We start from the raw sequence: 11156 nt of genomic DNA, 5'->3' as shown, positions 1-11156 counted from the left end.
TCGTGTTTCACGAAGTCGGGTCGTGAGATTGTGGGGAAAGGAATGAAGCGCGGGGACGCGACGGTTCACATGCGGGGTGCTGGGAAGAGGTGGGAAAGCCACCAATCACACATGTGACAGGTACCCACAGTCCAGGATGCACGCATATTGATAGAATGCATGAGGTGGAAGATGTTGTTTTGACACTTTCGCGCAGAAGCAAGGTACGAAGAATGGTGGTATTGCTACGATCACTGTTGAACAACCCGTCCCTGCCCGGGCCGGATGATCCCGGGTGCCACTTGCCCCAGCCACAGTCCACCGCGACGCGACGCGTTTTCTGTCCATCGTCACATACCAACGCTTTATCAAGCCTTCTTGCTCCTTTCGCCCAATTCTCGCGGCATCTCGCCTTTCTCTGCCATGTCATTCAGGACCTTCTCAGCTGTCTTCATCGCGTCGACCCCAGCCGGCACACCGCAGTATGTTGTGGCGTGAATGATGGCTTCACGGATCTCAAGCTCGGAAAGACCATTGTTCCTTGCCCCGCGCACATGCACAGCAAGCTCGGGGGCGCGATTGAGTGCCATGAGCATGCCGATGTTAATCAGACTTCTCTGCTTCTTGTCGAGACCTGGACGTGTCCAAGCGTATCCCCAGCACATCTCGGTGACGAGCTCCTGTCCGGCTCGTGAGAACTCAGTGGACCCGTTATCCAGCGCGCGATTGACGTATTCATCTCCCACCACACTCCGTCTCATCTTCAGCCCTTCATCGAAGAGCTGCTTATGTAGCTCGTCGAGCTTCGGATCGGTCGACATGCTGACGGTCGGTTGCTTTGAGGTGCGATAGCAGCTGTTGCGGCTTTGACGTGAAAGAGGCTGTCTATCTCGAGACGAATTCACAGGATGGGAATGACGATAGTGTTTTCACTGCGCGTTCGTAGTACTAGCACTGTGACAAGCTAACAAGACTGGCATGCTTGCCCCGCGATAGTAGCTTCATCCCACGGTTGCCCGCCCTCGGCATTACCCCAAGCATCCCCAACCTTCTCCAACTTCAACATGGCGCTAATGCGACTAGTCACATACAGCACATCGAGATCCAGCGACATCGGGTATGACGACGATGGGATGTCACAGCCCAAGTTGCTGCTCACGCGCCGTTCGATTTAGATTGCCAGTCTTCCTGGCCACCGAGGTAGCGATATACCACCCGCGAGTCCAAATCTCTACAACGCGGATCGTTGGCTGCCCCATCGTATGTCTGTAGTCCAACGTCACCCAATACGTTTCTCGACCCTACTCGTCTCGCCATATCAACTGCCAAACCGAAGTCTTTGCGCATCAGCTGCACTTTGAAACCCTGCTTCCAGCCTCCTGAAGACGGGGCTTCGGGGTATACATGTGGGACAGGGCAAAACTTGTCGCAAATAGTGTTCTGGGCAGTACCTGCAGCGTATACTTTGGCCAGAGTGCGGGGATCCAGTCCGCTGCGCATTCCCATGTCGAAAGCCTCAGAGCAAGCTATGGCGATGATACCCGATAGGTAGTTATTCGACAGCTTCGCTGCAAGCCCAAGGGATGGACCTCCGCAAGGTATCACTTGCCCACCCATCAAACCCATCAGATATGTGAGGCGCTCAAGATTTGGGTCCGACTCTGCACAGCCTAGAAAGAATGCGATCGTGCCTTTGATGGCTCCCACTACGCCGCCACTCACCGGAGAGTCATAGAACGACGCAGAGGGAAACTCAGCGGCAATATGGTCCTTCACAGCGAGGCTAGTTGCCGTATCTATTGTCGAGCAGTCGATGAGCAACTTGTTCGAGATATCGGTACTGCATACGCCGTCCCGGGGGTCGAGATATACGGATCGTACATGTGCACCTTCGGGCACCATGCTCACAACTGTATCCTGCCACGGCATTAGCAATGGTTTCATCAAGATTGCGTCTAGACTCACGACTTGTTGCGCAACGTCTTTGGCGCTTTTTGCCTTCAAGACTCGACCAGGAAACTCTGCACACGCATCGTCTACCATTTGTTCGACCACGTCATAAACCCAAATGCGCGATTCCTCGGGCAGTTTGTTGGCAAGATGAGAAAGCATTGGTTTTCCCATAGCTCCGAGGCCGATGAAGCCCAGCTTTCTGAAGTCGTGCGAATGCGTCATGACGAATGCGTGTGCCAGATAGAGGTAGTGGATTGACTTGAAGCCGAGAGTACTTTCAGGAACGACAGAGAGCTATCGTCGAGTGGAAAGTTGGTGTGTATACGAGACCTGGAAATTTTGGGAACCAAGTCACGTCAACACAACCATCAGAACGCGTTGTGAGCGTGCCGCGGCTGGTGAAGCGGGGTAGAGATTTCTCCAACGGATAACGACGCACTAATCCTACCCACTCTTTCGCCAACTCCTAGTTTCCCCATAGGTTCTTGGTAAGCTGAACGATGATCTCACGTGCCATCTCCATTTGCTCGTGCATGAGAGCACCTGCGGCTATTCTTCTGGACAGCCATAGTCTTGCAACCTTGAGACGACATCATCTACGAAAAGCTCCATCATCCTTGGAAAATGTCTGCTATTGTCTCGCAAAACCAGTCCGGCCATGCAGCGCCGGCCGTTGTCACTATGCACGCGTTATCGTGTGGTCACTTTTCCCTTCCGGAGTACCAATTCGTACACCCTGTTAGTCGAGATGCACGCCGGACCGTACCTTCGTTAGCATTTCTGATACAGCACTACAATCGAAGCACTAAGAAGACGACACGAATTGTGTTCGATCTAGGCCTGAGGAGAGACATCAAGAGATACGCCCCACCAATACAAAAGCATGTCGAGACGAGACAGCCAATGAGTACCGATCCGGACGTCACCAAAAGCCTCGCGAGAGGCGGGCTAGTACCCGAGGATATTGATTATGTGATCTATTCGCACGTAAGTCACACGAACTTGCTTCACGGATGGTAGGTAACGTGGCTACGGCAGGTGCATTGGGATCATATTGGCGAACCTCGAGACTTTCCTTCATCTACCTTCGTTGTCGGCCATGGTTCACTTGCCTTGCTTGATGGCACATCGTCGTCTTTGCGCGGTGGCCATTCTTTCTTCGAAAGTGATCTTCTGCCAGAAGAGCGGACCATTGAACTATCGGAACCTTCGGCAAACGTGTTGACGAAGCACGACTCGTGTAGGGGAACGGGCGATATCAATTTTAGTGGCTCCTGGCAAACGCACGGGAACCTCCCTCAGACTTTGGACGTCTTCAACGACTGCTCACTGCTCATCGTCGACGCACCCGGTCATCTACCAGGACACATCAATATTCTTGCCCGGACATCTCCTGATCACCAAATTTACATGGGCGGAGATGCATGTCACGACAGGCGACTGTTGACCGGAGAGAAAACGATCGGAGAGTGGAACGATGCTCATGGACAAGTTTGTTGCATACATGCCGACAGAAAGCAAGCTGAGGCGACAATTGACAGAATCAGAGCCCTGGAGAAAGAAGGTGTTGAAATCATCTTTGCACATGATGTTGAATGGGAGAACGATCCAAAGAACAAGACGCGGTTCTTTGGCGCGGAGCAAAGCATGGATGGATAGTCGTTAGCGTTCAAGACATCACCTAGCAATTGCTCTGAACAGGATATTGGGATACCGATCGCCCTCTCGCACATACCGCATTGTCGAATCGCAGTATGCGGAGGTCTAGCTTACCCGCTACAGCTGTAATCCTTCTCGTTCGGCCACCAGGTGGTGTGCTGATCCCTGCGCTTCCCCACTCGACAGAATTGGGGAAATGTGGGGCTTGCTTGCTCACCACCACCACCATCAACCATCCTCGGATATCCGGGTTGAGGGGCGGCAGGCAGGACCACGCAGAGTGCTACTCGGAAATAGCAAAATAGATACTACTCGCGTTCCTGTCTCAATGCCGAGATCTTATATGACTTCCGATAGCTCCAATGCGACTGTCTTTGTAATTTCCATACCAGAGACTCTGCGCGAACTGTTCATGCACTCATCAGTACCCAAAGCCTTGATTTGAAATATCAATACTACCACAAAGCATGTCTCTCTCACCAGACCAGCAGCGCCTAAGAGACCGCCTCGACACCGAGCTCGGCTCCGCAGCCTACGACGAATCCTGGGCGAGGATGCTCATACATTCACCCGAGATGTTCGCAGCATCCCTCCGCCTAACAGCCATACCAAAGCGAAGCGGCCATCTTTCCCCCAAAATCCAGGCTCTCATCTCCCTCGCCGTCAGCGCATCATCAACCCACCTCCACATCCCCAACATCCACCGCTACACCCGCGCCGCCCTGTCCGCCGGCGCCTCCCGCGCCGAAATTGTCGAAACACTGTGTCTCACATCCACCCTCGGCATCCACGCCTCCACAGTGGGCGTCCCAATCCTCTTCGAAGTCCTCGAAGAGCGCGGCGAAGCCATACCAAAAGGCATGGCGAATATGAGTCCACAGCAACTCGCGCTAAAGCAAGATTTCGAGGTAAAGCGCGGGTACTGGAACGCGTTGTGGGAAGAAATGCTGCTCATCGCACCCGACTTCTTCGACGCGTATACGGAGTTTAGTTCTGTGCCGTGGACGAATGAGGGGGGCAAGGGCGTGCTTGAACCTAAAGTCAAGGAGCTGATATATTGTGCGTTTGATACGGCGGCTACGCATATGTATAAGCCGGGGTTGAAGCTGCATATGCGGAATGTGTTGAATTATGGGGGTACGAAGGACGAGATTATGGAGGTGTTGGAGTTGGCGACGTTGTTGAGTATTAGTACGTTGGATGTGGGGTTGGAGGTGCTGGATAAGGAGATGGGGCACTGTAACGGCATAGGATGTTAACTTGGCGACGAGCGCGGAGCCTACATCGATGTTGGATCCCCCACTTTGCATGTTATCCATGTAGTGTTCATAACCGTTCAGTCTTTTCATGTATGAGGTGAGCATAAAATTCTAGTGGCATGTATTACATTTGATCGGCGTGTTATGAAGGCTGCTTGGCAGCAGATCTATTGTACTCAAAAAGATCCACTACCGACCACCTCCTCCTCCCCACGTGGCTTTCCACAGGAATCGCGGTGGCTTTCCGCACAGAAATCGCGGCCTCACCGGTGCGTTGCCCGCAAATTCAAGCGTCGTACCATACAGCGACAGGACCGCTCCCATGTGATCATATCCGTTCCGTCTAGCCCAGTAGATCAGATTGCTGCTCCTTAGGAATTCGTATTCGCATTCAAGTCCGCGCTTTTCTCGGCAGACATCCCATGCTTCGTGCAGAATGTCGAAAACATGCTGGCTAGGCGCCGTGTGCTCTATGATTAGAGAGAAGGTACGCATGCTTTCCTTGAGATTGTTGAAACCCATCGTAGGGTTCTTCTCCCAATAGCCAGGTATCGTGTATTGCCAGGTGTGGCTATTCCCACACGCACAAGTGTAGGATCCGTACCATTCTATCAATTCTAAGGCGTACTTGCCCAGGTTGTACTCTAGTTGCAGACCGGGCTGGGAGATCTTGTCGCTTAGTGCCATCTCGTCTTTGGCCTCGATACGCGTTTCCGGATCGCGATGTAGCTGATCGTGGCATTTGCGTACAAGACCCGATAGCGCCAGAAGCTCCGATCGCTCTTCGTCGCAGAGGATTGTGGTAGTGCCTTCTGATGTTGGATCCTGGAGAGCCCTGTTGAGCGTGTCGAAATTTGCGGAGAAAGTAATCGCGAGGATTTCGAGGATGTATCGCTGCAGCTGCTGAACTTGACTGTTTGGCTTTTGAGCCTTGGGAGGAGCACAATGCTTTGTTTCCTTTGGTGGCAACCCTAGCGGCACGCAGCTTTCACTTTGAGATGTATAAGAAGGTAGGGACTTTGAGGCAGTGCCACCGGTTTCTGGATGTTTTTTATCCTCTAGTAGACTTTGTTGTTCGGCTGTGTCGTGTAGCTTTGAGAGACGGTAGCGTCCGAACGGTCCAAGATTGATGATCGGCATGGTCGCGGCGTTGGGAAGGTTTAGAAAAGTTGCAATCAGTTGAAAGAAGTGCGTTTCGTTGAAGCTCGGTGAGTCCTTTTGTATTTCGAGCCTGCCCAGGGCAGTATTCGCTACCAAAGAACTGTGCACGTGCATGCGCAACCCTGTAGCGAATGAGAAGCTAACCGAACCTAGAGCCAGGGTCGAACCTCCCACCCAAAATTCTGACTAGTTTTGCAGCCTACAATAACATAAAACCACGCAAAGTGGGTGATTCAACATTGATGTAGCCTCTAGGGTGCTTTTGAGGTCGAACCTCCCATCCTATACACGGAAAATCATGACCAGCTTTGCACCCTACAATTACACAAGATCATGCAAAGTGGGTAATCCAACATCAATGTAGACTCCATGGTGCTCCCAAGGTCGAGCCTCCCACCCGATGTACGGAAAATCCCAACCAGGTTTGCAGCCTACAATAACATAGAACCATGCAAAGTGAGTGGCTCAACATTGATGTAGACTTTAGGGTGCTCTTGAGGTCGACTCGTACGGGCCAGGCCTGACATTAATCTAGCTCCGTCTTTGGATTATCGATGCTTGATTACAGGTATGAGATGAGTCTGGAGTATGGCTTTGAGCTGCACTATCTAATCTTATTGTGTACTTAACGGTCTAACTAGTGGTTACATACATAATCCAGTGGTAGATCGGATTCTGCGGAAGCGTCGCGAAGATGTTGCGGAGGCGATGGATGAGATGCATGCGTTTTATCTTCGTGCAGTTGACCTGAGGTGTGAACGTTGTGGTGGTGGTGAGCTAAAAGCGGACCTGTGCTCAGAGCGATCGTGTGACTTTCAGCCAGAGTCTGAGGATTGCTATCTCTTTCATTTGATGAGAAGCACCTTTGCGTATGTGGTTGATGTATTGCAGGAGTCATGAGTGGCTCGTCTCGCTCTCCGCCATCGCAGTACGATAAATGGGATGGAAGGAACCGAAGTATGGAATCGCGCGAACACCGAGACTTTCAACCAGCTGACCGGGGTTTGCCAATTTGATGTTATTGATAAGCTGAGGAACGGCGTGGTATGCAGGATTTGATCGCGTTCGTCCAATACCCGATGACTGATCGAGGCCAGTGAAACGATGTCAAGGCGGAGATCGTCGACTGAGGTACCTCAGTACCAACAACAAAAGACGCTGAGAACATCGATTGTCTGGTACTGGGCGAAAGTAGCAACATTGCTGATTGTAGCGGTACAGGTCTACGTGAAGTAGCCGATGGTGTGATCTCTTGTCTGCGTGAAGCTGTTTGGTGGAGAAGCTGTGTTGCGAAGTCAGGCCAGCTGAGGCAAAGATGTAGGCTGAAGCGAGGTTGGATGCTGAAGCCAAGTTGGGTGCTGAAGCGAGGTTGGATGCTGGAGCCAAGTTGTATGCTGAGGCCAAGTTGAGTGCTAAAGCGAAGCTGTTGACGGGAACAAAGCTGTTGGCTGAAGCGGAACTGTTGGCTGAAGCGGAACTGTTGGCTGAAGAGAAGTTCTGTATACCTTCAAGGTAATAGAGAACATGAGTAAGAATACCCCCGTCTGCACCACCCCCTATCTCAGTATCGGGGGTGGCCCCAGGCCTAACGGCGGGGACGTGGGGGACAAGGCCCATAAAATGTAAGTTGTTAAGAAATGTTAGGGATACAAGCTGTCTTGGGATACAATATTGGAGAGAAAGGAAATGTAAATATGATAAAGAAAGAGATGTTGGGGATACAATCTGTCATGGGCTACAATGTTTTGTAAATATGATGGAAAAAAAGGGATGCTAGAGTTAATATGATACTTGACAAAAGGAAAAGAAATCAAAGGGAGAGACGCCTCGCCCGCATCTGCGCGCCCGGCAGAGGACCCCCTCGGTCAACGGGGACCGTCATCCTCGGCAGGCCCCGAGACTGCCGCAAGTCGTCATGCAGCATGGCGAGCCGCATGTCGAGCTGCTCACGCTCGCGCAGCCACATGGCGTTGTCTCGGGCGAGACGGTCCACCTGCCCCCGCAACTCCACCAACTCCTCTTTCACCGCCCGGAGGCGCTCCACCTCCTCCGCCGACATCCCCTTCCAGGGCCACGACACCCGGAAGAGCCAAGCCACGAAGGCCACGAACATGCAGAAAAGGCCGCAAAGGGCGGCCGCGACGATACTGTTTCCGACTGAAGGCCAGTCGAGCCACGGGAAGATTTCCGCGAGAGTTGGCATTGTGTTAGCTACATAGATACATAGTTATTAGCACACTGAAGCCAAAATGCAGTAACGGAGAAAATGGCTTGGAAAGGAAATGTGCACATACCTGTTCCCTTCTTGTGGGTGCTAAAGAACAGGAAGCAGGACGCGGAGCGAGATTCACTACATTGCAGCTACAGCGTGGGCAGGCGCTCCTGCGCTGCTGCTTCATGGCTTGTGTACTCCTTCTCAAAAGCATGATGTGCAGTTTCCCCATCGGCTCCTTTGGGAAGAAACCCATAGCATGCAGGAGCGGCTTGATGAATACGTCGACCTACCTCCCAGCAGTTCAGTGAGGTATAATAACCCGTAGAGGCTACAACGGTGCGTTGAAGTTTAAACCTAACTGGGAGAAGGTAGCCTGGAATATACATGGTCTGTCCTCCGGAGCATAGAGCAAGCACACTATCAATGTCTCCGGCAAAGGCCTTGTGACATGGGCCATACTTCTGATAGCATAGCGCAAGATAGTCACGCCAGGAGGATACACATGGGTTTACCAACTCAAACTCGACCTGAAAGTGAAGCCGGGAGCTCTTTGATGGTGCTAGCAGATAGGAAATATCGCTGACCTATCGGAAAGAACATATCAAGATCCGGCATACTCCCGCACAGGTCAGAGGAAAAACGCTACCCCAGGAGGATACAGAGGGAGTTACACCATGAATTGGAACCTGAAAAGGTAGTCTGGGGGTATCCGCTGGTCCCTTCCTGGAGAAGGCGTAATTCCCCATATTTGAGTTCGATCGGAAAGAACAACTTAGCGTACAGCTCATCTCCAGATACCGTAGTAAATTGCGCGCATGCCAGAAGAACACAACGGACATTGTACTTTCAATTGAGATCTGATAACGTACCCAGGAGGTATCATCAGTGTCCAATGCAAAGATAGCGCAGTTTACTCGTCAGTATTCCCGGGAAGAACCTTTCGGCAGGTAGGCGCTCTGGGCCTCAGTGATCAGCACACTCGCAAGAACGTGTGTGAATCGAGTAGCTGCCAGGCAGATACGAAGGGTCTGGCACATGAGAACACTATTCGAGAATAGCCTAGAGGTGGTCGTGATGGTGTGTAAGGATGACGCAGCTCCCTGGCCGGCTTCCCTGGGAAGGAGTGCCCAAGATGCAGGTACGCTAAGCCTAATCGGTCGGCGAATCTCCAAGTGGTGCACGGAAAGGTATGTGGAACCGCACCTAGGAGGTCCTGGCTCATTTGTACATCGACGTGCTAACGGAACAGAAGACCATGTAGACGTCTGGCGTATATTGAAACCGGAGTACAGCAAAAGCTCTATCTCATTGGACTCGCAGCCCGGTCTACAGGACTACTCGTCCTCCCGGAACCGACGCCTGATGCAAGCAGCTCCAACCTAGAAGCCTGAACACGGTGCTTCTTCATGACCTCTACCCACTCTTCCTCAACCTCCTGTTCCTCGGTATCCGCCGTGTCTTCTCCTAGCTCTGCCCGAAGGTCCTCTTCCAGTAAAGCGATCATCATGCTAAAGTCGCCGCCCAGTCTACCCAGCGAACCAGCACAGTATAAGACCTGCGTGAGGAGCGAGTCTCGTTGCGAGCGATCTTGCACGTTTGGAAGGTATGTTCGCAGAGTGTCGAAGAGCATTTCTACGAGGTGTAGCGGAAACGTTGCGAGGGCCGACGGTATCGGTTGTAGGGGGTTGGATGTGTTGACTGGCTTTACAGCTGGCGCGCTTTCGTCGGATCCTGGTGCTGGTAAGGCGGAGGGAAAGATGCTCTTGTACATGGATATGATGGCGAAGCTCTGTTCTCGGAAGACTTCAAGATACTTCTTCAGGTACTTTTCTGTTTGCTGACCCACGGCCCAGCCAGCGTCGCCTTTCGCTGCCTTGGTTGTTCGCTTTTCTGTCTCTTGGTCTGCGAGTTCCCGTAGAGGATCTAATGCGCCGAGCATCAACTCCAGGCACACTAAGCGGCATACAAGGAATAACGCGCCCAGTGTTCCTTCTCCACTGCCTATGCCAGCTTGTTTTGTTGACCATGCTTCGTCCAGTTCTGGCGCCACTCGTCTGAGCCACCCGATTGTTCGCATGGCACCTGCCAGCTTGATGCCCTGAGTCTGGAGCGAGCTTATGAGGTTGGTGGTCATTGTCTTCATCTCCTGCTCAGCCTGGGCAGTGAGCGAGGAGACCAACTCTGAGTTTGGATATAGCGTATGGAGGCGCTTGATGTGTGCGTGGAGATCGAGAGCCGAGGCATAGTTCGCATTGGCCGTGGCCGTGGATGACGAGGCTTGTGCGGCAGCTGTAGAGGAGCTGATGGCGGATGAGAGAAGGGTCGGTAGGTCGAGCACATCGGATACGCGGTCAATGTTCCGGGACAGCAACATTGCCTTTCTCCGTCTGTCTAGTATGGCATTGTCTGCCCCTCTGCTGTATTTCTCGGAGAAGTTCTGCGCAACTGTCTCCAGATTCGGCAGCTCCGCCTGTACTGTGCCTGCATCTTGGCCAATCTGCGGGAGTGTCTTGCGGAGGTGTAGGAGGTGGTCGGTCGAGGATATTATCGGTTTATGTGACCGCTTTGAAAGAGCTTGCAGTGATCGTAGTATAGACTGCGAGCTTTGTGATAGCGATTGCTGCTCTGAGGAGGTGAGGGCCGCCAAGGGCAGTGTCGTCAGGCGGGATAGGTACGTGTTGGTAACGGCGTCATTGGGAGAGGGCCGTAGCTGCGCGTCTTGGGCGTCGAAGTAGGGTATCAGTAGTTCGTAGAGGGGATCCGCCATGTTGTCGCGTTTCACTCGTCCAATGACGCGTGCAGCTGTTGAATTGCGTCGCGAGGGCAGCGTGGGGTGGCTGCCCAGGTGTCGAGTTGCGGGCGGAGGTGCCACGAGGCTGACCCCTGTCGCGTTAGCGCCCTTTGCACTTCACATGCGGCCGCTACCGCAA

The 11156-nt window shown here is 52.6% G+C and overlaps 4 protein-coding genes across 4 annotated transcripts; 1 reads left to right on the top strand and 3 right to left on the bottom strand.

Moving 5' to 3' along the window:
• Positions 1-347: 347 nt before the first annotated feature.
• On the bottom strand, positions 348-800 carry J4E87_002062 (uncharacterized protein; the record flags this gene model as incomplete). Its single annotated transcript, XM_049373701.1, has 1 exon — positions 348-800. One exon carries the CDS (start codon positions 798-800, stop codon positions 348-350), a length of 453 nt encoding a protein of 150 aa, XP_049237071.1.
• A 3258-nt stretch (positions 801-4058) lies between these two features.
• Positions 4059-4850, top strand: J4E87_002061 (uncharacterized protein; the record flags this gene model as incomplete). The annotated part of the gene is made up of 1 exon (XM_049373700.1): positions 4059-4850. One exon carries the CDS (start codon positions 4059-4061, stop codon positions 4848-4850), a length of 792 nt encoding a protein of 263 aa, XP_049237070.1.
• A 189-nt stretch (positions 4851-5039) lies between these two features.
• Positions 5040-5990, bottom strand: J4E87_002060 (uncharacterized protein; the record flags this gene model as incomplete). Its single annotated transcript, XM_049373699.1, has 1 exon — positions 5040-5990. One exon carries the CDS (start codon positions 5988-5990, stop codon positions 5040-5042), a length of 951 nt encoding a protein of 316 aa, XP_049237069.1.
• A 3536-nt stretch (positions 5991-9526) lies between these two features.
• J4E87_002059 (uncharacterized protein) lies at positions 9527-10993 on the bottom strand (the record flags this gene model as incomplete). The annotated part of the gene is made up of 1 exon (XM_049373698.1): positions 9527-10993. One exon carries the CDS (start codon positions 10991-10993, stop codon positions 9527-9529), a length of 1467 nt encoding a protein of 488 aa, XP_049237068.1.
• Between the last annotated feature and the right edge of the window lie 163 nt (positions 10994-11156).

The sequence above is a fragment of the Alternaria ethzedia genome (assembly GCF_023757985.1).
Source record: "Alternaria ethzedia strain BMP 0044 chromosome Unknown scaffold_3, whole genome shotgun sequence".
Lineage (NCBI taxonomy): Eukaryota > Fungi > Ascomycota > Dothideomycetes > Pleosporales > Pleosporaceae > Alternaria > Alternaria ethzedia.
The sequence above is the reverse complement of the archived record's forward strand: the minus strand, read 5'-3'. Positions and strand labels throughout refer to the sequence as shown.